The sequence below is a fragment of the Leopardus geoffroyi genome, chromosome A1 (assembly GCF_018350155.1).
Source record: "Leopardus geoffroyi isolate Oge1 chromosome A1, O.geoffroyi_Oge1_pat1.0, whole genome shotgun sequence".
In the NCBI taxonomy this organism is placed as follows: Eukaryota; Metazoa; Chordata; class Mammalia; order Carnivora; family Felidae; genus Leopardus; species Leopardus geoffroyi.
In genome coordinates this window covers 85,441,431-85,468,610 of record NC_059326.1, presented here as the reverse complement: position 1 = coordinate 85,468,610, position 27,180 = coordinate 85,441,431, and the positions used below count along the sequence as shown (strand labels likewise).

The 27,180-nt window shown below is 35.0% G+C and overlaps 2 protein-coding genes across 2 annotated transcripts; one reads left to right on the top strand and one right to left on the bottom strand.

The window, feature by feature from the left end:
• Window positions 1-7,008: 7,008 nt before the first annotated feature.
• Window positions 7,009-7,965, top strand: LOC123576505 (olfactory receptor 6M1-like). The gene has a single exon (XM_045437441.1). It carries the CDS (start codon window positions 7,009-7,011, stop codon window positions 7,963-7,965), a length of 957 nt encoding a protein of 318 aa, XP_045293397.1.
• A 13,375-nt stretch (window positions 7,966-21,340) lies between these two features.
• On the bottom strand, window positions 21,341-22,309 carry LOC123576447 (olfactory receptor 6M1-like). The gene has a single exon (XM_045437348.1). It carries the CDS (start codon window positions 22,307-22,309, stop codon window positions 21,341-21,343), a length of 969 nt encoding a protein of 322 aa, XP_045293304.1.
• Window positions 22,310-27,180: the final 4,871 nt, after the last annotated feature.

Here is a 27,180-nt window from a genome sequence, read left to right as displayed (position 1 = left end):
AGTTGGAGAAGGATTGATGTTAATTATTCTTGACTTGTTTGGTAGAATTCACTAGTGAATCTATCTGTTCTTGGGCTTTTGTTGTTAGGAGATTTTTGATTACTGATTCAATCTCTTTTACTAGTTATTTGCTCAGCTTTCCGAGTTCTCATGATTCATTCCATCTTGGTGGGTTATATTTCTACAAATTTATCTTACTCTTATAGGTTATCAAATTTCTTGGCATATAACTATCCATACTTTGTATATCTGCAGTATTGGTTTTAATGTCTCCTCTTTCATTTCTGATATTGTTTATTTGCATATTCTCATTCTTTAGTGTACCTAAACTTTTGTCAGTTTAGTTTTTCTAGTGTTTTTCTAGTCTCCATTTACTTGATTTCTTTACTGCTCTCAGTTATTTCCTTCCTTGTAGTAACTTGGGTTTAATATGCTCATTTTTTATTTTCTTGAGTCATAAATTAGGTGGTTTATTTGAGACCTCTCTCAGTGGTGGTTGCACTAGTGTCTGATGGGTGGCTGCCAGTGGAGCAGCCACAGAGCTGGGACTGTTGCATAGGTTCTCACAGTGTGACAACAGCTCTGGAGTCTGGGGCACTGGCTAGCTTGCAGTGGCATTGGTCCTAATGCCTGGAACATGGGCATATAAGGAATAGCTGTGGAGCTGGAGTCTGGAGGATGGGTACATGGGGAGGTGTACAGAGCTATAGTTTGGCGCTCAAGCATACATGGATGAGTTATGACTCTAGGGTTCAGGGGATCCACAGGGCAGGTAGGGATATTCACAACCTTAGTCCTGTGGTAAAATAACAGCAATTCCTTCTGGGATGATGGAGCAGAGCTGCGTCTCCCAGCAATGGCCGCTGTTTACCTCAGTGGTGAGAGCTTTCAGTGTCTTCTGCAACAGCAGTCAACTCGGGTCTGTGATGATGAACACTACAGGGTCCCCATGCTGTGACAGTTGTGGGGAGTCTGTAGCTGTTGTGAGGCTGGTGGAGTCCACAACAGCCCAGACTGTTAGGGTCTTCAGCAGAGGAAGCCACTCAACATGGCAATGGCACCTGCTGCATGACAGATACTAGTAGCCTCCCCCTGTGTCTGTGTAGCCTCTCCACACATTGCCAGATGTCTTCACTCTGTTAGTCTCCTGAGTGGTCCTCTCTGTGTGGTGATTCTCCATATTGTGCTCCACTCTGTTACTGTAGACTTTTAATTTTACTTTCAAGCCCTGCAAGGGCTACTTTAGTTTGTTTCTTTTATTTTTATTTATTATTATAATCTAATTTTGTTTTTGTGTGTTGGGAGGGTGATAAAAGATGATATTTTCTATTCTGCTCTCTTGCTCTTGAATTTTTCATGTTGCTGAACATCAGCAAAAGAAGGGACGGCAGAAGCAAATCAGTTTAAGAAATTAATTACCAAATGTGTTGTCCTATTGGTAGAATAACCATATACTTTATTGTCTAAAGTGGGACACAGTGATGGTGATGTCAAATAATATTAATAATTTGCTGGGAAAACAGGCAGAACCCAAGAATTTCTGAGTCTGACAAATGAAGTTACAATATCTTATATATAAGTGTAATGTACTTTATAATAAGATGATGATACACAAATATATTTTATGACTATTTCTGATTTTGGTCACATACAAAATAATTGAACAGAATTTATTCATATAAAATTGTGTTTCCATTATTTTTATTTTGTTACATAATAATAAATAAATGTTAGTTAAGCTTTTATATATATATTTTTTTTTACATCAAGCCAAATTACATTATAAGCTGTCTGGTGTTCTCAATATATTTTCACCACATGTGCCTTATTATTATCTTTTCTTCTTCCTGAATTTATTCTTTTAATATCTTCACATGTTAAATGCTCATACTTGTCATCATGTTCTTAAAATGCTGTGACATTGTTCTACCATAACATTTTTATCTCAAAAATCATTTTATTCCCTTTCATGTCTACTGCCCCATTGTTCTTTCAAAGAGCCTCCTCTATGTTTATATTATTTTTTCCTTACATGTAAAACATATTGGCAACTGTGATGGATAATACCATCTGTGTAAGTTACCTATAGACAAATAAATAAATTTAAAATATGGAATAGACATATAGGGTATAGTTTATAAAGTAGTGTCATGGAGAAAAGCAGATAATAAAAGTGTATATGATTATTATTGCTAAAATTATGTTACATATATAAAATGTTGATTAAAATTATCATAATATGTATTTGTATTTTCAAGTTATGGATAAATTATCTTTCTCCAAATTTATATTTCATAACTCTTTTTTTAAATTAACTATTTGAGGAGATTCATTACTTTCTGATCTTATGAGGTCTATGGAAATAGTGTGAGAATTCATAATAGAAATCATTAGAGTAATTATTGATCACCATGCTAGACATTGAACATAACAGTAGTGAATTCTGGGTATGGTTCCTTTCCTTAAATGCATAATACTCTAGACAGATAAAAGTAGCACACAAAAAACCTAAAACTTGTATGACAGCCCAGCTTAATGGTCACATGGTGGGTTTCTGAAATCACAGCTGTGGAGGTGAAATGGGTTGGTGGGCAGTGGAGTAGCACCAAAATCCCTTTCAAGGAGATCATATTAAGTTACACCTTGAAGAAGAAGAAGATACGGAAAAAAGTCAGGAAGATCTGTTTGGTCCTATGGAGCCCTAAACTAGGAGAAATGTCATAATTCACAACTTTGAAATATAACTTCTAAAAATAAAATATTTTGATTTTCACAGAGGAAAGGAATTGAAATAGAGAAAGGCACAACTATTCTCTTCTCAAAAGAAGCTATAAAATACAACGTTTTCTCATAGTAGTTTTGCTTATGTATAATTCAAGGCTTCCTGTATATTATGTGATTTATTCTGTCAGATATTGTTCATTGGGAATAAATTGTAAGGCCATAATATCTGTTCATGGTATAATTTTAGCATAAATTATATGAAGCCACTTTCTTATTTACCTTCAATAAGTTCCTAGCCTCCAAATTCTCTATTCTTTTTGGATAAGACCTTCATTAGACTTCAGTTCATAGTGTGAAGGTTGCATTTACAATCCTTTTTTTGAAACGTAATGAAATCTTACAGATTTTGCCACTCTTCATGAATAACAGACAATACTGTCAATTTCCCATAGTCATTCATTCATTCATTCATTCAAACACTCATAAAATACTTTCAACCAGTTCCTATATGCCACTATATTAACTATTAAAATATCCAAGGTGAATGAAATATTTATTCTGAATAATTTCACTAAAAGTTTGAGAAAAGCATAAATATACTTAGAATGTAGTATATTTCTACACTGTGCAGTTACTACACAGTGTGTGTATATTAATATATATAATATTCAGAGGACCCTAGGAGGAAAGAAAAGTAATTATAATGCTTTCAGAGGGAACACAGCTAGCTGGACATCCATATTAGGCATTAAAACATCAATTTCATTATATCTCATTATATCTAAATGAGAAAGGTGCAGACACTCATTTATGGGAGAAGAAATTACATTTGTGAATCCAACAGTGTAGAAGAGAATATTATTTTTAGCTCACATAAAATAATTCCTGCCAGGACAGGAAAACAATATATATTCAGCAATAATTATAAATAAAAATTTTTTAAATATACACACATGTAGTACTACCACAAGTACATACAGGAACATAAACAAATGAAAAATGTTTGTTCTTTGGGGAAAAATGATAATAAAATGATCAGAAAAATTGAGATCCTTATCATCATCCACACAAACTTACTTTGCATGCCCAATAGATCTTGCCCCTACCCAGGGATCCTTTCTAAGTGAACAACTTCTTCATCAATATTTACCATCCCGCTTGTAGGCTTCAGGTCAAGTAATTAGATTATGTTTGGTGAATAAATCTTTCATACTTATTAGACAGGCACATTATGGTGAAAATTATGTTTGCACTTTAATCAGAGTCATCAACTGAAAAGTAATAAAACCAAATAATGGAGTACATATGCTCCTGATATCATAGGACAGAATACTTATAGATTAAAAAAAGAATTACCTAAAACATTTTAGCCAAGTTTTCACAGAAAATAATTAGTTTTACTTGAAGTACCTCATCCTTTTAGTCTTAAAACTTCTCCTGGGAACACAAAGTTCTCTTTGTACATGGGAGTCTCAGAAGAATAGACTCATTAAAAAGTTTCACAAACATAGAGAGAATGAAAACATGACTCCTCCCCACCCAGTCAAGCTCTCTGTGGGCACATAGGCTGAGGAGCTGCTTTTAAAACTATGTTAGCCTCCAAAACTATGCATCTGGAATGCATGGTGCTGTGGAATTGTCCTGTGATATTTTGTCATCACAAGGAGTTGGGACTGAACAGTTTTTATGGGAATCAGTGTTTCCTGGGCCCAAGAATTCAGTTTCAAAGGAAAGCCAGTGGTACAAAGATGGGAATTTCTTCTGCTTTTTCTTCATCAAAGTCATTTTTATTGGACAGGGGGCACTTCTTGTGAGACAAGACTATGGGGTAATAGAGGAAGAGGTTTACTGTGTTTGGAAAGAAGATGAGGGACTTAACAAAGGTATTCCCTGTGTAAAAACATTTCTAGTAAGATCAAATGCAACTGCACCGAATGTTTTACATTTGTGTGAAAGTGAGATGCTAGGGAAGTTAGAATATTATATGATTAGAACTAAACCTGACATTTGCTTTCAGAAAGTCAGAATTGCTTCATTTTAATGAGAAATAAACTTCCATGCTCTCACACATCTTTCTTTGGGATGTCAAAAATTTCTCCATTTCTGTAATATCTACTTTTCCCCTTTTCTTATCTTAACTTCAACCCAAACATTCAATGTCCAGGTTTGCTTCAAGGCACATTTCATCAAATAGTTCTTCAAACTATTTTGGGGAACTAAACTATGTAACTATGTTTACAGTTAGTTCTTCAAACTATATTTGGGATATTTGCCTTAAATTGTTTAGCCTTGTCTAAATAATGGCATGGTACCTAATACTGTGAAATCATTTATTGAATTGCTTAAAAATAGAGTCTATAAAAATTAGAGATTATATTTTAAATATATTAGCTATTTTTTAAAATGTTTGAATTATTTTTGAGACAGAGGGAGACAGAGCATGAGCAGGGGAGGGGCAGAGAGAGAGGGAGACACAGAATGGGAAGCAGGCTCCACGCTCTGAGCTGGTAGCACAGAGCCTGACATGGGACTCGGACTCACAAACCGCCAGATCAGGATCTGAGCCGAAGACAGAGGCTTAACCGACTGAGCCACCCAGGCGCTCTCTGGCCATTTTTGAAATAAATCCAATCCTATATTTTGGTTATAACTGAATATTACATATAAATAATTTGGAATATTAATTCCAATTAGTGGATTTGACTTGTCATTCCATTCATAATATTATGGATATTTCTTATCATTTATTTCCAAATACCTTATTTTAATAATCCCCATATACCATTCATTATTTAATTTTTCTGAAACATAAAAATATTATGTCAATTTTTCTTACTACCATGTTATTTTTATTTTTGCTTGTGTTTCTAAAAGTTGCCTACCATAAATTTGATGTAATCTCTCATGTCATATAGTTTCATGAAATTTTGATCTGATTTTTGTCTAATTTTGCATTCCTTGCATTGATAACAGTTTTTATACCATGAATATTACAACTCACATTTCAATTTTTCACGTGTTTTCTAAAATATTTATACCAATGATTATATTTTTTATGTATTGAGTCATTTTATGTTGTGTGTATTTCTGGAAAATTGCATTAGTTTTTCATTCCAGTCCTATATGTATAACTGTACCACTTAATATATTGTTTATTGGTACAATTCTTATGCTGCAGATTTATGATTATTATTTTAAAATGGATTTTAGTGTTTTTTGTTTGTTATTGCAAAAGTAGATTATGTTTATCTCTATCCTCATTTTTTTTGTGTGTGTGGAGAAAATCACTATTGATGCCTTTGATTTCTGCCAAAGTTATATAATCTCCCTATAGTTATATTATCGTGGTTATTTTGTATATGATTATTTGTCAAACTAGAGTATTCTTTTGTACTTCTTCTGCCAAGTCATTGTAACCCTCTTTTCTGTAAAATTATTCAGAAACAAACTTTTAATCATCACCCTGTCCCATCAAATATGACATTCCAAAAACATAATAGAAAAATTATCAACACTTTTGCAAATGTTAACACATTATTTGTGTAATATTTTACACTGTAAAAATTTCAAGAAAAGGTTAACTTCAATGGAATACAATACAATGCAATGAAAAATAAATGTTAGAAAAGAAGGACAGGTTGAAATCTATAGAGATAACTGGGATTTAAATAAAACCTTTAAAAAGTAATTTTAAATATACAAAGGAGGATAAGCTAATTAATTTTTATTTTTCTGCCTTTACTGGCCATTGGAGCACTAGAATCTCAGGTGAGAAAATGTGCCTGCAAGATGTGCCCACTATCCACGTGGCTCTTGAAACCTAGATGCACCATTGGCTTGAAGCTGGAGTCTGTACTCTCTATGTGCCCTTGTAACATTGGGACAGCCCAGTCCTCATGAGACAAACACTGGAAGTAAATTGCTTCTATATTTACAGGTACCAACTAATCTTTCATTTGTGTATTTTATCAGAACACTTACTGGACAAAGTTCTTACTGATAAAATATATAGTTGTAATTATATATTTAGCACACCCCACCAAAGTGTTACAGAATATAGAAAGGAAAGATGGAGTTATCAAAATTGATTTTCATAGCTCTTCAGCTGTATTTTTGTAGGATATGGTGTACCCAATCATAATATCAATTGTCTTGCTCAATTTTGCTAGAAAAAGTAGCTAAAATTTTATTTTAAATTTCTCCTTGATTTCTTAATTTGATGAATGATTCACCATTCTTTTTCCTATGCTATAATTCTCTTTACAGTAAAAAAGAGACATAAATATGGAAAGAAGGAATTGGACATTGGTGACTGAGATTATTCTTGTGGGGATACCAACCACCAGAGCTCTTGGGGGTCTCCTGTTCTTTATTTTTTCATTGGCTTACTTGGTGACAGTCCTTGGAAACAGCCTAATCATTATGCTGATTCTCATGGATTATAGGCTTCACTCACCCATGTATTTCTTCCTCAGCAATCTCTCTTTCAGTGAAGTATTAACCACAACCTGTGCTGTTCCCAAGATGCTGGCAGGCTTCCTGTCAGACAGAAAGAGCATATCCTTTGGTGGATGCTTCACCCAGTCTTATTTCTACTTCTTCTCTGGATGTACTGAGTTTATCCTTTTTGCAGTCATGTCCTATGATCGTTATGTGGCCATTTGCAGCCCCCTTCAGTACCCAGCAATTATGACCAGCTCACTGTGTGTGCGTCTTGTTATCCTCTCTTGGGTGGGTGGTTTTCTCCTCATTCTCCCGTCCACTGTCCTTAAGGTGGGGCTGCCATACTGTGGCCCCAATGTGATTGATCACTTTTTCTGTGACAGTGCCCCCCTCCTCCACTTGGCCTGTGCTGACATCCGCATCATTGAGCTGTTAGACTTCCTCAGCTCCTTTGTCCTGCTCATCAGCTCCCTCTCACTCACTGTGGTCTCCTATGTTTATGTCATCTCCACCATTCTGAAGATACCCTCAGGTCAAGGTCAACGCAAAGCCTTTTCTACGTGTGCCTCTCACTTCATTGTGGTCTCCATGGGCTATGGGATCTCCATTTTTGTGTATGTCCACCTGTCCCAGAAGAGCAGCTTACATCTCAACAAGATCCTCTTTATCCTCTCTAGTGTTCTCACACCCCTCCTGAATCCCTTCATCTTCGGTCTACGGAATGAAACCATGAAAGATGCTCTGAAGGACAGCTTGGCCAAGGGCTGGAACTTCCTCAAGGGGATGAGGTCCAAGTGACATGATCCATGAGAGTCAGTTTAATTCTGGGATCCTCAGCTTCATCCATGATTCCAGCAAAGCCCCATGATGTACGTAAATTAACAAATAATGTGTGCTATGAAAGTATTTTAACTTGATAACCAAATATACAGATTTCATGTGTATGTTAGATTTTGAAGATTTTGTTACAATAATTAATATTTTCATTTATAAGTGCTAATAGATGATGATGTGTTTAGTGATAGAAGTAATAGTATAGTATTTACTAAAAACTCAGTTTCAGATATCACTTGGTTGGAAATGTATATAGTATTTTAAATCATCATAATAAATTAAATTGTAATTAATATGTGTGTGTGTGTGTGTGTGTGTGTGTGTTTGCATTAGGTATAAGACTGCTCTAAAAACTTTGTCTACAATCCAACAAGTTGAACTCAAACACACACACACACACACACACACACACACACAAGAATTACACCTTGGAATAGAATTTGAAATGTTTTAGTAGGGGCATAAACTCTATCATACTTTGGAATAACATATGCATTATTAATTTGCTTTATACTTCATTTCAGTTCAATTTTATTTATGACATTACTATTTATATGAAAACCTTCCAAAGATATATATATTTTTCCCACAGTTTCTTCAAGTACATGTGTTTTGCAATTTCGTACTACTGATACACATGAAAATCTAATACATATAAAGTGACAGAGGCACTATAACAATATAGGATAATTAAAGAGCAAAAATATAGGAGAAATTTAGCAATATGGATTTGTTAAGGACAATTAAGATACCATTTTTGCACAAGCTAGGAAGTAATAATTTGGTGAATGGTAATATTAGAAATTCTTCTTTAGGAAAAATGGTGGTTATACAAGATACAGGAAGTTTTCCATACTTCTAAACTGCTGGCTAGAGATAGCAGAAAACTGGGAAATTGAACATGAAGGCAATTCATATGAATTATCTAAACTGAGGAATAGAGGGAAAACAATGAGAAAAAGATGAGTAGCACCAAAGGGAGCCTCGTCACAATATGACATTCTTTAATCTATGTATATTTATATTCCCACAGTGGAAACAGGTGATTTGTGAGGAAAAAATATGAAAAAAATAGTGATTGATTTAATTCCCAATTGAGATATTTAAATTGACAGATTTCCACGAAAAGAAAAATAAGGGTAGCAAATCTCACCAAAATCATTATCAAGTTAACAACATCTAGGCACACACTAGTCAAACTGTTGTAAACCTGCACTAAAGATAAAATTTGCAAGTAACCACAGGAAATAAAGTCACATTTAATATGTAGAGAAATGGCTAAAAGTCATCTCTGAGTTTTCATGAAAAATTGGTAAGCAATTGACAACAGAAAGACATGTTGAGGGGCTAAAAAAATAAAAACAAATAATAATAAAAAAACCTCTGGAATTCAAACATCCATATCCTTAAAAATGATAATAAAGTAAGGACCTTCCTTATTAAAATAAAACAAAGCAGAAATAATGTGTCACCAGCCCGTGTAGATGACAGAAAATGTTAAAAGATATCTTCAGGCTGATGGAAAATTACTCCAAATGGAAACTTGTATTAATTTATTTGAGCAAAAGTCACCAAATGGTTAACAAGTTAGCAAATATGAGCAATTTTACTTTATTTTTATCATGTCATCTAAAAGACAAGAGAGTGGGGTATCTGGGTAGCTGTCGGTTAAGCGTCCGACTTTAGCTCAGGTCATGGTCTCACAGTTTGTGAGTTCAAGCCTGGTGTCGGGCTCTGTGCTGACAACTCAGAGCCTGGAGCCTGCTTTGGATTGTATATCTCCCTCTCTATGCCTCTCCCCAGCTGGCTCTCTCTCTCTCTCTCTCTCTCTCTTACTAAACACACACACACATGCACACACACACACACACACACACACACACAAAATTAACAAGATAGTAAGTATATATATATAAACACCATAAAAGTATCTAATGTGCAATAACAGAGTTTATATATATATATATATATATATATATATATATGTGTGTGTGTGTGTGTGTGTGTATATATATATATACATACGTATACATATATATATGTAATAAAAGTTGACTAATTATTATATTTGAGAAATAGGGCATAGGAAGAGGAAGTATATGCAGGTGCAGGAAGTGGACACTAGAAATCTCAAGGTGGTTTCAGAGGATGCAGAGAAAGAGGAACCCTTTTACACTACTGGTGAGAATGAAAAATGGTGCAGCCTCTCTGGAGAACAATATGGAGGATCCTCAAAAAATTCAAAATAGAACTACCCTATGATCTGGCAATTGCACTACTGGGTATTTATCCAAAGTATACAAAAATTGTGATTTGAAGGTTTACATGCATCCCAGTGTCTATAGTAGCACTATCAACAATAGCCAAAGTATGGAAAGAGTCCAATGTCCACTGACTGATAAATGGATAAAGCAGATGTGGTATACATATAAACTATGGAATATTACTCAGTGATAAAAAATAATGATATCTTGTCATTTGTAACAGTGTGGATAGAACTAGAGTGTACAATCCTAACTGAAATGAGTCAGAAAAATTTGTCAGAAAAAGACAAATATCACATGATTTCACTCATATTTGGAATAAGACAAAACGGATGAACATAGGGGAAGGGAAGAAAAAATAAGATTAAAAACAGAGAGGGAGACAAACCATAAGGGTGTCTTAAACACAGAGAATAACCTGAGGGTTGCTGGAGGGTGGTGACAAGGGATGGGCTAAATGGGTGATGGGCATTAAGGAGGACACTTGTTGGGATGATCACTGGGAGTTATATGTAAGTGATGAGTCACTCCTGAAATCATTATTACACTATATGTTAACTAACTGGGAATTAAATTTAAAACAATGAGGACAGAAAGTAAAATAGTAAAAATAAAATAAAAGAATTATTGTTGATTCTGGTCATACAGGAGGAAAAATGCATAGAAAAAATTATAATTTCTATAAATTATAGAAAAATTTATCAAATTTCTACTTGTGTTGCCACTTTATAAGGGTTATATGTCATTTATACTAATAAAGTGTATTATATCCTTCAAAAAAATCTCTCGGTGGATTCAAGGGGAAGAAGAGGCAAGTAGGAAGTATGGATGTATAGTGACAGTATAGTGGAAGAAAGGAAAGGGAACAGTAAAATAATGTGTCATTAACAAAAAGAAAGAGAAAGAAAGAAAGAAAAAAGAAAGAAAGAGAAAGAAAGAAAGAAAGAAAGAAAGAAAGAGGAATGAAAGAGTAGAAAGAAGGAAAGGAAGGAAGGAAGGAAGGAAGGAAGGAAGACAGGAAAGGACAAACTGAGGAACAACAGCAGTAGCAATCAGGATGAAGGGACAATAAGTAATCAGGTAGAATTAAAATTGAAATGAGAAATTTAATTAAATAGGAATAGACTTAAAACACAAAACACCAAGTAATGACAGAAAGTCTCAGACTGGGTAAAGAAGAACTTGATTTACACTTTCTATAAAAGATGCATTCTAAAGAGAGATATGCATAAAAAGAAAAGGATAGAATACAGAAGATATCCTATGGGCATATTAAGCAGAGGGAAAATGGTGACCAATGACATTTACCAAATAAATTTCAAGGTGAAGACTATTGAGAGATATAATCAAGAGTATTACATACTGGAAAAATGATACGGTTTAAAGAAAGGGATAATATTTCAAATTATCAAATTATGTAACAATGCAACAGAACATCCAACCCCATAAAGCCAAATATTTATGGAAGTGAAAGGAAAACTTGCTGAGTCTGTATCATAGTCAGAGATTTTAATATCTTCTCTCCCCATAATTGATAAATACTAAGTAATTATCAGTAAAAATATCAGTAAGTATATAGAATTTCCAAATACTGTCAAACAATTTGATCCAGTTAAACATTAAAACAACACACTATCTTCAGAACACACATTCTATGTGTAGAGAAGGAAAAATTCTCTTCTGCCTTCTTAGAGTCTCTGGCTGGGCCTAAGGATTAAATTGACATAAACCAGATTAACAGGAGAAAAGTGTCCAAGTTTCATTGAGATTTTACACATACATGAGAGCCTTTACAAAGCAATGAAGACCTGAAGTTGTGACCAGAGCAGGAAAATGTTGTATCTTTCAAAAGAGGAAACAATGAATTTCTGAAGAATTTGCAAAACAGAGGGGTTTGGGCTACACGTATAAATAGTGAAGAATTAACAGGGTTTGTTTTTACAGCCTTGTCAATCCTAAATTCCCTGTCTCTGGTGATAAGGATGTCTCCCTCCTTGTATAGGAGGGCACATTTCACAGGGAGTTTTATCTCCTGCTTTCAGAATAAAAAGGAGGGTTCGAGTGTCCTTATGCACCTGCTATTGCTAGAGCCTATAACTAAAAACAATCCACATGCCAAAGTGGCATATTTTGGAGTGACAGTCTCTGAATGCCTTCAAACTCTCAGGAAGTGAATATGGAAAGTTCATCAAGACAGACCATAGGCTGGTGCATAAATCATTCTCAACATAGTTCAAAGGAAGGAAATCATATGAAGCATATATTCTAATAATGGAGTTAAATTAGAATTCAATAAAATATAATGTTTATAAAAATTCTCAAAGAATTGAGAATTAAGTAACCATTTCTATGTAAACCTTGGGAATAAGAAAAAATAAAAACAAAAACAAAACAGAAAATACCTTGAAAGTATTTTAATATTGACAATAAAAGCACAACACAAAATTTGTGGTTTCTTCCTAATGCAGGGCTTCATGGTGAAATTACAACTTTAAACACCTTAATCAGAATAACAGGTTGAAAATATGTTATGCAAATTTCCACATAACACAACCAGAAAAAGCATACTTTACTGAAAGTAGGTAACAGAAAATAATAATACGAATAAACCCAAGTCAAAATGAAGTAGAAAATATATACAGAATGCAGGAATTCAAGCCAAATAAATATTGGCTCTTAGAAAAAAAATAATACAATATGTAAGACCCTACTGAGTAAAAAAAGAGAGAACTCACAAAATATCAATATTAAGAAAGAAATTAGGGGTGCCTGGGTGGCTCAGTAGTTTAAATGTATGAACCTTGATTTTGGCTCAGATCATGATCTCATGGTTTTGCAGTTTTGAACCCTGAATAGGGCTCCATGTTGACAGCGCAGAGACTGCTTGGGGTTCTCTCTCTCTCTCCCTCTCTCTCTTCCTTTTCCCTACTCATGCTGTCTCTGACTCTCTCAAAATAAACAAACTTTAAAAAAAAGAATGAAAATTAAACTATCACTGTATATTCTATGGATTATAAGGGAAACTTATTGAATAACTTTAGCCCAATTACAAATGGAATTTCAGTACACTAAAACAGTGGCACCTTATCCAGCCTGTAGGATAAGGAGTCCACTGTAGGAGTCCACTGGGTCCAGAGTCACTTCCCCCTGGGGGCACTCATACAGTCAGGTCATGGCTGAGGCTGGGTCACATGACTGGCAAGGTTAGTATCAGGGCTGAGAAGACTTGTACACGACACATTTTCATGGACTGAACTTGAGGTAACTGAACATTCTTGTACAGTTTGTGGGGTCAGATGCCTTCTGGAGAATTTGCACATGAATGCCAAGACCACACTCACATTGCAGGTGCTGTTATGGTGTCCTTTGCAAAAGATTGACTAAGATTTTATGCAAGTGGAGAAATTGGAAATGGAAACATTAAGTTGTCAGCAAGAAGTAATGACAGTAAAGAAGAGAAAGTTGTTACCATAGAGATGATTCAGCCAATTCACCTAACTTTTGCACAAAAGTTCCTGAAGTACTTTTATAAAACCACTCCCTTCTCTCCTACAGTCATAGGAACTATGTTGGCAGATACCATTTATCTTGGAGAATAAAATTGCTGATATGGGACATTTAAAGCACTATTTGTCTCCCAAGATCCAGGATGAAAAAGGATGTTAGGAATTCTTAAAATCCAAGAAAATAAAACTAAGTAAGCCCTTTGAGAACTGCTCCCAGATGCTAGCACGGACCTAAGTCTTTTTCTGTCCACAAATTTGTACCTTTGAGAACAGATGTAGGGACCATTTTTTGTGCATAATCTATGTTTCCCCTCTATTGTCTACAATTTGACTAAATAATAAAGTCCAAAGTTAAAGCAAATACAAGGTTGTGGTGCTCCTTGATGGAAGCCCACAGGACTGTGGCTTCCCTGAGTCTAATCTTGTGAGTAGGAGACACCCCACCCCCTACCCCACAGCACAGCCTTGTTACCCTGTGCACCTGTTCCTTGCTGGGGCTGAGCCAGGTGATGGGGCCCTGGGAACCTGGAGGGAGGCTGGCCTCTGGGTCTGGAAGCCAGGAGCCCCTTGTCTCAGTGAAGGTGCGGTGCCAGGGATGCCCCTCCAGGCTGAGCGCACTAGGGCCGCCCCTCCCTCACTTACAGACTAGGCTCAGGCAGTTCTGCTTCTCACTCAAGCTCTGGATTCCCAGTCAGAAACCTGAAGTTCTTAGAGGTGCCAGAGCATCTTCTGTGGATGCAGGTGGGAAGAGGAGTGGGATGTGACCTCTGCCCTGTGCCTGAGGGCTCACCCTGGGCTGAGTGGCAGTACTTGTTCTGGGCTGTCTGGTGGTGTTGTACTTGTCAGTAGTTATCCTCAGCACAGGCTCATGGGCTGCCCTCCCTGGGACCTGTGCAAAGTTGCCTGTGATGGTAGAAGACCTTCTTGGATGTAAGTGGGACTGTGCAGGGTGTACCCCAGAAGGTGGACTGTAGCTGTGCTCTGTCCCTTAGCATCCTTCCCATGTCATGGCCTCCTCCCTTCCCTGCAGGTTGGAACCTCCCCTTCTCCCTCTGTGTGCCTGTGGCACTGAGGAACCTGGATGGGCTGGGGGTGACCCTGTGGAGGCCAGTAGGCTCCCCATTCAGGTGGTACAGGCACGGAGTGTGGTGGGCACTCCCTGTTGGCCCCACTGTATACCACGTGGCCCTGATGGCATGGGAGCTTCATGTCTGACCTTCCTAAAACTGGGCTTGGTGTTGTTGCTGGCCACACCTCTAACACACTTTCCTGCCTTTCCTGAGCCACCTGTTGCCTCCCTTCTTGTAGTCCTTCTTCCTGGGTCAGGACCTCAGTGTCTACTGCCCTGCTTGCTTGGCCTGGCGCAGGGTGTAGACCATTGGAAATGCCCTCCAGGCGCCATCAATAGGAACTCTGCCCCCCACACACAGCTTCTCAGATGCTTTTCCAGCCAGAACCTTCTCCTGGGCATTCACTCTCCCCTGGTCTCTTAGGCTGCTATCTTCCAGGTTCTGTTGCTGCTGTTTCAGTGGCCACCCTTCATACCACAGGTGTCAGAACCTGGCCTGCAGTGGGGAGCTCAGGAGCAGAGGAGAAAGAGGAAGAGACCTGGACACTGCAGTAGCCATGGACCACACACATGGTTGTGAATATCAATATTTGTTTCTTTTATTGCTGAGTGACATTTTGCTATATAGAGTTTATCATACTCTGTTTCTCCCTTATTTCCTCGTTATTATTTTGATTGGTTCTGATGTGTGATTATTATAGAAAAAAAAACTAGTATGAACATGTGCCAACTTTTTATAGGTCCACTTTCTAATAAAAATTACTAATGTTTAAAAGTCTAATGCTGTTTCAAAGGATAGGCACATGTTACATCTTATAAGAAACATCAAGGAGTATTTTCAGCTTTTATAACATTAAACTTCCACTAGTAATAAAAATTCTGTTATATCGCATACCTTTCAATGCTTTGTTTTGTGCATATTTTTAAAACAGTCATTAAAAGTCATTTGAGACTATGAAAGCTTTATATCTCTATGGTTTGAATTTGCATTTGATTACTAATGATGCCAAGTATATTTTAAGCTACCAATATACCATTTTTTGAGGAAGTCCAGTTTTTGTGTAATGGTTGTTTCACCTCTAATATATCTTTGCCTATGCCTTCTTCTATAATCTTTATAATTTTACTTTTTATATTTAGTCATATGATCCATGTGAACTTAGTTGTTCTATATGTAATGAGGAAGGAATGAAGTGCTCTTCATTAACTTGTTTATATATTTTTGCCCAGGTGATATATTTTTTCCTGTATCTTTCATAAGTTTCCCCAGCTTTACTGAAATATTATTGATATAACGTATGTAACTTTAAGGTGCATAACATGATGATATGATATTATCATATTTATATGATAAATCTTCTCAACTTATACATTGAGAAGTGATTACCGCAATAATGTTAGCTGACACTTTCATTACCTCAAATAATTGCTGTTTTTTAAGCAATAACATTTAAAATCAACTTTTTAAATTATTTTCAAGTGTTTCCTGGGTAGATGAGTCAGTTACGTATCTGACTCAAGATTTCTAAATCTGACAGATTTCACTTAATTTTTTCCACAATTCTTTCCATTTTTCTTACTTTTTTAAATACATATTTCATAATTAGCTTGTTAATTTTCCCAAAAATCATGCTTGAATTTGGTTGAGATTGAAGTAAATCTTATCCATTGGGTCTTTAATTCAATTATTTCATTATTGACTTCTGTATTTTACTTTATTTCCCATTGTATAATTTTCATTTTTTTCAGTATCCCAAATTTGTCCTCTAACTTCTTAAACATTTTATCCATAGTTATTTTAAATCTATGTCAAATAATGCTATCTTTTATTTTCAGGTTTATTTTCCCATTAGAATTGAAGATTTCTGTTTGACTTTTATAAATTACTTTTACTTTTTCACTACTTGCCAGTCATCTAGCTGGCATATATTTTATGTTAAAAATTGCTTAAAAAATTAATGGATAATAAGAAAAAAGTTATATTTATTAAACTGAATGTCATAAATTATTATTTTTCTTTTTTAATGACATTGAAATCACTTTGATAGTTGTCACCACTGACACATTCCTATCTCATTGCTTGAAAATTTAGCCGAACTCTAAAAGCTATTATAATTATTTAAATAGACAAATGGAACCCTGAAAACACCAATGAAAATAATTCTGTGCTGTGTCCAAAATGCTTTAAATTACAGAGTTATCTGACTGTCAATGGAAGCAAACAAATCTCACAAACAAATCTGTGTCACATGTATACCATCCTACTCGAGAAGGATGCACACACTAATTCATCAGCTCCAATTCCCAAAACTATGTGCATTCTTGCTTATTTTTTTTTCAGAAACTTTATAAATGTCATAGTTTTAAGGCTAGAAACATTTTGCTATTTCATACTTTTCCAAAAGTGAGAAATTGTGAACAAATGAATACTCAAAGTTCTTTTAACCACTGTGATTCCTTGATTTGTCTGCTGTTCTGTTATTGGTGTATAGAAATGCAAGAGATTTTGCACATTGATTTAATATCTGTTGATTTTGCTGAATTCATTTATTACTTCTACAAATATTTGTGGAATCTTTTGGATTTTCTACATAGAGTACCATGTCATCTGCAAATAGGGAGTTTGATTTCTTCTTTGCCGATTTAGATGCTTTTTATTTTTTTTGTTTTATTATTTCTGAGGCTAAGACTTCCAATACTATGTTAAATAGTGGACATACTTGTCTTGTTACTAACCATAGGTGAATGATTCTCAATTTTTCCCCACTGAGGATGGTATTAGATTTGGGTCTTTCACATATGGTGTGTATGATGTTGAAGTATGTTCCCCTCTGCCGCATTTTGTCAAATGCCTTTTTTTTTTTTTTTTTTTTTGCCTGTTGAGAAGATTGTATTGTTGTTATCCTTACTTTATTTAATGTGGTGTATGATGTTGATGTGAGCCCTGTGGCACAGAAATAATTCTCACTTGATCATGGTGAATAATTATTTTAATGTACTTTTGAATTCTATTTGCTAGTGTCTTGTTAAGAATTTTTGCATCCATGATCATTCAGGATATTGTACTGTAATTACCCTCTTCAGTGGGGGTGTTTGGCTGGTTTTGAAATAAATGTAATGCTGGCTTCTTAGAGTGAGTTTTCAAGTTTTACTTCCATTTCTATTTTTTGTAACAGTTTGAATAGAATAGGTATTAACTCTTCTTTAAATGTTTGGTAGAATTTCCTGAGAAGCCATCTGGGCCAGGAGTCCTATTTGTTGGGAGATTTCTGATTACTGATTCAATTTTTTGTCTGGTGTTGGGTCTGTCAAGTTTTATATTTCTTCATGTTTCAGTGTTTATAATGTATGAGTTTCTAGGAATTCTTTATCAGTTCACTTTCACTGAAATGTTTGTACTTCAATCCAGAGTGCTGTTACTGGCCTATTAAACCCTGTTGTGTAGCAAACTAGATGTGCCAAAGATCTAATATATTTTGTGTCCAGTTCTTCATCAATGACTGATAGGAGTTGGTATACCAAATACCTTCTGTCACTGATGGGGTAACCTGGAATACATGTTTTCTAGTGATTCCAAGAGTCCTCTCCTGGATGTATCTCCCCTTTCTAAAAAGTGTTATTGGAAATCATACCCATAAAATAGCATTTTGAAATTGGATTACTCACCACCCAGGTGGCAACCAATATCCTATCCCTGTAGGTAGGGTAGTGGCATCAACACTTGACATTCTGAAGTGTGAAAAGTACTAATAATTTCACTTGATGACTGGTACAGGATATAGGTAGAATGAGAATGGATAATAGTATTTCTTTAGCATTTGAGTTACATCAGAAAAAATTTTTTAATATTTATTGATCACATATCATGTAGCAAGCCCAAACCTATGTATTAACTTTTGTGCTCTTATTTTAATGAGTAGAGTTTAGGATGACTAAGCTCTGGAGATGGACAGTGATTATGGTTGCACAGCGGTGTGAATGTGCTTAATGCCACTGAATTGTGCACTCAAGAAGAAAAAAAAAAGTTTTATGTATATTTTACCATGAATAAAAGTAGCATGTATAATCCATATTTACATTAAAATATATGTGTAAATATTTATAGAAACATTTCTAAATGAATATACATGTAAATAGTATGTTGTAATTATATTGGTCAAAAAAAGATCATTTATGAAATTCTATTGTCATTAATTGTTTATTCATCACTATCCCTTTTGCCATTTTGAACATTTACCTAGATTTCTTTCTTTACTGTGATTCATTGGTATCTACGAATTATCTTTGCATATAACAGAACTAGAAATACATATTAAATGAAACAATGACTAAAATTCTGAATTCCATTAAACTCTTGCTCTTACTGTTTTGTGACGGTCAATAATACATAACTTCCTTTGCTTCATTTTCATCATCTTCGCATTAGTGGTTTGAATACAAAATTTCTAATACTTGTAAGATATTAGACATAAAAATTGTTATTTTGTTGACAAATGGTTGAACTCATCTTAAAACTTGAAGGAGTTCCATGAATGATTTTACTTTCTCATGTTTTAGTTTATTGGGGGAAATAGAAACATATGAATCAACTTTTATTAACTTCTGGAAATTTGTAAATTCCTCCCAGAGCATTGTCACATACAATATGAGTAACGCAAAAGTATATAATTAGAAGATATATTTACAGATTCAAATGAACATGACTTATTATAAAAGTATAGTGCTTCAGTTGTAACTTACTGAAACACACTTAATTGAAACTTATTTAGCCAGGGATGGAACACAAATGAATAAAACAGTCACCATTAATGTCTTATTCTGAAAACTCAGTCTTTTAGGAAATAAAATTCGCCATCTAATTGCAAGAGGGAGTGTGATCCATGTTCAATATTATTTAGTGTAGGAGGTCCTAGGAGCTGTAATATACAGGGAATGTGAAGAAGTCTGCCTTATCTGAGGCTTATGATGGAAAAAGTGATCTGTTGCTAGGAATCTTATTGTCACCCCTTGTGATTACCCAGCTGATTTTATATTTTTTCTTCAGAAATGTTATGCTCCCTTTCATACAGTCACTCATTATATTTCTAGGTTTTATTGATGACAATACAGTAAAGTAAAATAATAATAACTTCAAAGGCATTCTATGAGTGAAAATTCTAATTTTCTTTCTGTTGGCCCATAGTGATTTCAACACCATGAATGGTCTCCATCCAGGCACGCCATAGAAGTCTTGCTAGGACATGGGGGTACTAACTGAGAATAGATGAGCACAATTATTAATAGTTTTTTTTTCTTTTCTAAAAGAGTAAGAATTTTAAATTCAGAGAGGTGGAGAGTATAAGAAGTTAACAGCTAGGAATCAGAAAAGACAGATAGGAAGGAATCTGGGAATAATTGACAAATCAAATTGTAGTTTTTTATGTCAGTTTACTGTAAGCAAGACTAAAGCCATGCTTGAAACATTTACAGAGTATTTAATGGTCAGAAAATTTTGTTGTATATGAGAAGAGTACCTCTGTGATCTGTGGATTGAAATTACGTGCTCATTATGGAGAGAGCTCAGTTTTCGTGAAATATATAATTCACAGTAACAATGATGGATCATAGATCATGTTAGTCTAAGTACTTACTTTAGAGTTATTTTCTCACTTATACCTAATTAACATATTTTTACTGTCCTTTCAAATAGTGAAAAAGAGATGCAATCTAAGTTATGTTGCAAATCCAAGGTCATTATTAGTATTAGTTTTTAATAAAACCTCTTATTATAAAAATTTTTATGTTCAAAATTCAGTATCTGAAGTAATTTCCTACTATTCTGAAAAAAAAATATTATAAATAGGCCATTGTGATAAATTTCTGCTACTTACCTATCAGTTGTCTGCATAATTAACAGAGGCCTGTAAGTTCTGATAAATTCCTTTGCCACAGGTAGATATATCCTTATATTCTATGGCATAGAATTTGAGTACAAATGCTAAGGACATGGAGTCATGAGTAGATCAGTCCACAATTAAAATCCAAATTTAAGTAACAAAGGGACAATATACGCAACATTTCAAAGTTGAAGTCAGATCATGGTTAATATTTTCTTCTAAAAACAATCCATATGAATCAAATGTGAAATATAAGTTAATATTTGAAAACTGTGGTAAATTAAAAAAATACTTAAAGAAGAAACACCTAATACTGGCTTTGTTTGAATTAAAAATCCTTAGACTGTACAAAATTTTGATTTTTAAAACACTGGAGGCACAGAAAAAATGGGAATAATAATTACTGATGTATTTATATCTGTCTATCTATCAGTATGTTTGTATGTATTATGAATGCATGTACATAATTTTAGATCTATGTGACTTACTGTTAAGTAAACCTGGACAAAAATCAGGAAGTGATATATGTTCTCCCAAATGTTTTCCTTATGCAAGCATATTAACTTTCAGTTATATTACAAAATCATTTTATTGCCAGACATGAAGATATCCTTGTTGTAGATACTATTTTTGTGGTTTTAAAGATTTTGAATTTGTTAACATGCCTACATATTTATTGAAAGCATCTCTCAGGGATTCTTTGACTTTCTCATTTCGAAGACTATAGATGAAAGGGTTCAACATCGGCGTTACAATGGTGTTCAGCACTGTGGCAAATTTGTTAAGATCCATCACATCACCCTTTTTTGGGCGGACGTAAATAAAGATGGAGCTTCCATAATAAAGTGTCACAACAGTGATGTGTGAAACACAAGTGGAGAAAGCTTTCTGCCGTCCCTGGACAGAAGGAATTCTAAGGATAGTAATAATAATGTACATGTAAGACACTCCTGTGAAGAGCAAGGAGCCCAAGAGCAACATGGCAGAGGAGATAAAGTCAGCCAGCTCAGCCAGAGCGATATCTGCACAGACCAGCTTTAGCACAGGGCCACTGTCACAAAAGAAGTGATTGATAATATTTGGTCCACAAAAGGGCAGAGGAGCAGTTAAGATTGATGGTGCTAAAATTGACAAAAATGCACCTAAATAGGATCCCAGAAGCAACAATATGCATGTCTGTTTGTTCATGATGATGGCATACCTCAATGGGTTGCAGATGGCAATGTATCGATCAAATGACATGACGACCAGGATGAAGGATTCCGTGGATCCCAAGAAGAAGTAGAAGAAAGACTGTGTGAGACATCCTATGAAGGATATTGCCTTGGTGAGGGAAAATATGTTTGCCAGCATCTTAGGCACCACTGTGGAGGTGATGGCGACTTCAAGGAAGGAAAGATTGGCTACAAAGAAATACATGGGTGAATGCAGACGGTAGTCACCACACACCAAAAGGATGATCATGGTGTTGCCAATCAGAGACGTCATGTACATGAGCAAGAATGCAGAAAAAAGAAGAATTTCTACTTCCTTTTCATTCTGAAACCCCAGAAGAATAAACTCCATGACTCTGGTCTTGTTTCTGTGATCCATAATGTTGACACTTCCACCTGACATAATAAACAAAATATAAGTTCATGGTTGGTCTTTGCAACTTAACTTTGGAAGTGCCCTTACTATAGAAATTATCTTTTTCTTTGCGGAAGGATGATAATAAAAACAAAATAAAATAAGTCCTGAGATGAACTGTGGAATACACTTCTACATTAAGATTGGCACAATTGTTCTTTTGAAAGACCTGTGAGACTGTGCTCAGTGTATGGACTCTAACAGTGAAGTTAGCTGTTCATGAGCCATGTGAACATATGAGTAGTGCCCTTTGGGATAGACACATCACAGTGACTTTAATCCATTCAGATGTAAAAGAATGCTGGTGGACAGACTTGCAATCAAGTCTAATTCTATATTAATATGCATATACAAAAATAACTTTGAAAAGATATTTTATTATCAGTGAGAAAAAAAAGCTAAAAAACCCCAACTAGACATGATCGATAATAGGTTCATGACTCTTTAGTTATAGGTACCAACCTCTATTACTGTTAAATTGATCATTAATGTAAAGTCAGCCTCATGTAATCATCATATAGAATCATATCTCAGGGGAGCTGAGGGGCTGTTTGTTAAGTGTCCAAATCTTGGTCTTGGCTCAGGTTATGATTTCATGGTTTGTGGGTTCAAGTCCTGCATTGGACTCTGTGATGACAGCTTGGAGACTGCCTGGTACTCTCTCCTTGTCCCTCTCTCTCTCTTTCCTTCTCCCACTCATGCTCACTTGCTCACTCTCTCACTCTAAAAGTAAATAAACTTTAAAATCACTTCTCATAGTGCATAAGATGCTCACAGGTCTTTTTAAAATAAGAAAAAGAATCAAACATATGACTTTATCAATGCCGATTATATTTATCTTGGAATTAATTCAAACAGAGCAAACATTTGGGGAGAAGGGTAGAGAAACTGAACTTCTGAATTTTACTAAGAGAAGAAGCAAAAGTGTAAGTACAGTTCGTATTATAAATGAAGAATGAAAAGTGAAGAAAAAAGAAACAGGAACATTCTTGGAGAGGAGTTTTGTTAAAGAAAGTTTTGGATTACAGAGTGATTTCAAAATTCAGGTTATAAGAAACACAAATTTGATATTGGTAGGTGTTGGAATGGCTAATTTTAGATAAGTGGGAATTTCCATTGTTACTTTTCAGTAGATGTTATGGGTGAATGCTGTAATGGTTAGCTAAAATTTATATCATAGAAGGATCAACGTTAGAAATAAGGCCTTGTGTGTTTTAATTTAGGTTTTGCTCATTTTTTTGACCAAAATACTTATTTATATTTTCACTGACTTACTCTTATATATTTACTTAACAATGGGGAAACAAGTGAGAACACAGATAAATTTCTCACTTATAGGCATATCATTCACTTTATAAAAGAGTAAAACAAATTTGGATCAAAGTTGGGAGTTTTCATCATGATTGTTTATAATGATTATTCTGAATACAATAACACAAATTGAGTATTTTAGTTAATAGAGACTAAATTCGTTAATTCAGTGACACAGTATGAAGGGCTCAGTCTAGCTTCCTAAAATCATAGAAAATAAATATTGAATTTGGAGGAAAAGGAAAAAAAAGTAATTGTGGAGGAATGTGTATTATTTGAAAGAGACTTTCCTGTGTCTGCTACGGATGCCTTGAGGCACTAGTAATGTAAGGCGAACACTAAACTCTCAACTTGGGAAAATAACAATCCTTTCAGTTAATTCCAAAATTTTGCATTAGGTTGTCAATGAGTGAAAAGTGGAGGAAAAAGAAGAAAATCAGTGATGGGGAAAATAAAAGAGGGAAAAAAAAAATCCAAATAAAGACCATGAATTGAAAGAGTAGAACATTGTCAATTCTTTACTTACCTGCTGAAGGTATACCTCAGAATTTTTATGAATGTACAAGTGCATGGTTTCAGAGTATTACTCCTTTAGAACTTCTTAATTTGGATATCATTCAGGCGGAAAGTCTCAGAATGTAAAGAAACAATGGAGGGGAGTATATAGCCATGACTATAGAAGACTTTATAAGGACTCTGTGTAAGAATGAATGATTCAAAACTATGGAGTGCCACTGATCACATCTGCAGATTATTGGAACTCAGAAACAGGAGGGAAGCCTGAGTTCATTACTGCTGGTTCCCTAAGGGCAAGGTTTCTACTGAAACAATAGTCTCTAGAGAATAATTTATGACAATTCTAATTAAAATAAAAGTTTCCCAAATTAGAAAAGAACTTGTGAAAACAACTTTTGTAAGAAATAGTTTAAGCCTAATCAAAACCACACTCAGATATCACCTCACGCCAGTCAGAATGGACAAAATGAACAAATCAGGAGACTATAGATGCTGGAGAGGATGTGGAGAAACAGGAACCCTCTTGCACTGTTGGTGGGAATGCAAACTGGTGCAGCCGCTCTGGAAAGCAGTGTGGAGGTTCCTCAAAAAATTAAAAATAGACCTACGCTATGACCCAGCAGTAGCACTGCTAGGAATTTACCCAAGGGATACAAGAGTACTGATGCATAGGGACACTTGTACCCCAATGTTTATAGCAGCACTCTCAACAATAGCCAAATGATGGAAAGAGCCTAAATGTCCATCAACTGATGAATGGATAAAGAAATTGTGGTTTATATACACAATGGAGTACTACGTGGCAATGAGAAAGAATGAAATATGGCCCTTTGTAGCAACGTGGATGGAACTGGAGAGTGTGATGCTAAGTGAAATAAGCCATACAGAGAAAGACAGATGCCATATGTTTTCGCTTTTATGTGGATCCTGAGAAACTTAACAGGAAGCCATGGGGGAGGGGAAGGAAAAAAAAACAGGTTAGAGTGGGAGAGAGCCAAAGCATAAGAGACTCTTAAAACCTGAGAACAAACTGAGGGCTGATGGGGGGTGGGAGGGAGGGGAGGGTGGGTGATGGGTATTGAGGAGGGCACCTGTTGGGATGAGCACTGGGTGTTGTATGGAAACCAATTTGACAATAAATTTCATATATTAAAAAAAAGAAATAGTTTAAGCCTTAAAAACAAAAATAAAAACAAAACAACATACTCATCACAAATGCTTTTGCCTAGAATCAATCTGTTTATCGCAGTATAATGTCATTTATAATCATTAAATAATGAGATGTACATTCATTTTTGTTATCATCATCACCACCATCCTCATCCACATTATGACCATCACCATCTACATTTTAAAATTTTTATTTATTTATTTTGAGAGAGAGAGAGAATGAGCAAGGGAGGAGCAGGGAGAGAGGAAGACAGAGAATTCCAAGCAAGCTCCTCGCTGTCAGTGCAGAGCCTGACGTGAGGCTGGATCTCACAAGCTGTGAGATCATGACCTGAGTTGATATCAAAAGTCAGATGTTTAACCAACTGAGCCACCCAGCCACCCCATCACCATCTACATTTAATACTATTAGTATTTTTCTAAAAATTGAATCTTTTTAACTTTACAAAACCATATGAGATAGATTGTTTTATTTTTGACATCAAACTGATTATTGATTATCAAACTGAATTGTGGTAACTATTTTACATAGTTAATAAATTAAAAACTGTCAGAAAACTATAAAATATGGATTTACCTAATATACAGTATTTAAAAAGAAAAAACATTACGAACACTTATTGATTGATACATATTTAGATTCACCGAAGAAATACATCTAATCCATGCCATCAGAGGCATAGAAGTTACTCAAGGATGAAAAAGAGATACATGATAAATAATGTTGCATACTTTTATATAGTATTTAAAGATATAATTTGGACATAAAAACAATTGGGATGATACTTTTGAGAGAAAATACCAATTAAAAAAATGTTTGGTTTACAAATGAGCAACAAATTGCTTATTAAAACAAAAATTTCATATATGAATAATCCAATCAGCAGACATCATCATTCAGGCAGGCATCATCATATTCAAATAAATTCCAGAAGACATCTTTTTCCTTGCATTGGACATTTGATACTTAATATTCTCAAATAGCCTGTTTTTGCCTTTACATTTTTTAAATGTTTTATTTATTATAGAGAAAGAGAGAGAGACAGTGCAAGCATGGCAGGGGCAGAGAGAGAGAGGGAGACACACAATCCAAAGATAGGCTCCAGGCTCTAAGCTGTCATCACATAGCCTGATGCGGGGCTCAGATCCACGAACCATGAGATCATGACCTGAGCTGAAGTCAGAAGTTTAACCAATTGAGCCACCCAGGCACCCCACCTGTTTTTGCCTTTAGAATAAAGAACCAAATTTTACTAATCCGCATGATACTTTTCCTAACCCCCCTTTTTTCCCATTTCCTGTTCGCATTTTCTCTCCTTTCCCCTAATGTCAATATTACAACTTTTTTGAACTTTTTAAATTTTTTCATATTCTCAGACTATTTTTTAAGTTATGGTTAGCACAACTAATATTTTCACTTCCTGGAATATTCTTACTGCATCCTTCCACCTTCCCCAATTCAAAATCTGGGCATTCTTGTAATTTGTTTAATCATTTTTATATGAACACATTACCAGTTTCTCAGCTATGTAGACCACCCTGTATATGGAACCATTGCATTTTGTTTTACAATGCTTATAACACTTATTATTATTTGTATTATACTTTTATTCAGCTAATTAAACCATATTATAATATCAGGGACCGTGTTTGTGTTCCTTATGTTGCATCTCAAATACTAAGCCCATTTTCTGACTTGCAGTATCAAATCAATAACTATATTGTGAGTGGATGAATGGACAAATGGATAACAAATTCAGTTAAGAAAATTACAGAAACCTAGATCTATTCTGTGGATGCTGAGTTTTGGGTGCCTAGGGTGCAGCAAATCTGAATTT

What these genes read in the sequence shown, in the direction of transcription:
- LOC123576505 (XM_045437441.1), top strand. Translation starts at nt 7,009, where the DNA reads ATGGAAAGAAGGAATTGGACATTGGTGACTGAGATTATTCTTGTGGGG.
- LOC123576447 (XM_045437348.1), bottom strand. Translation starts at nt 22,309, where the DNA reads ATGGATCACAGAAACAAGACCAGAGTCATGGAGTTTATTCTTCTGGGG.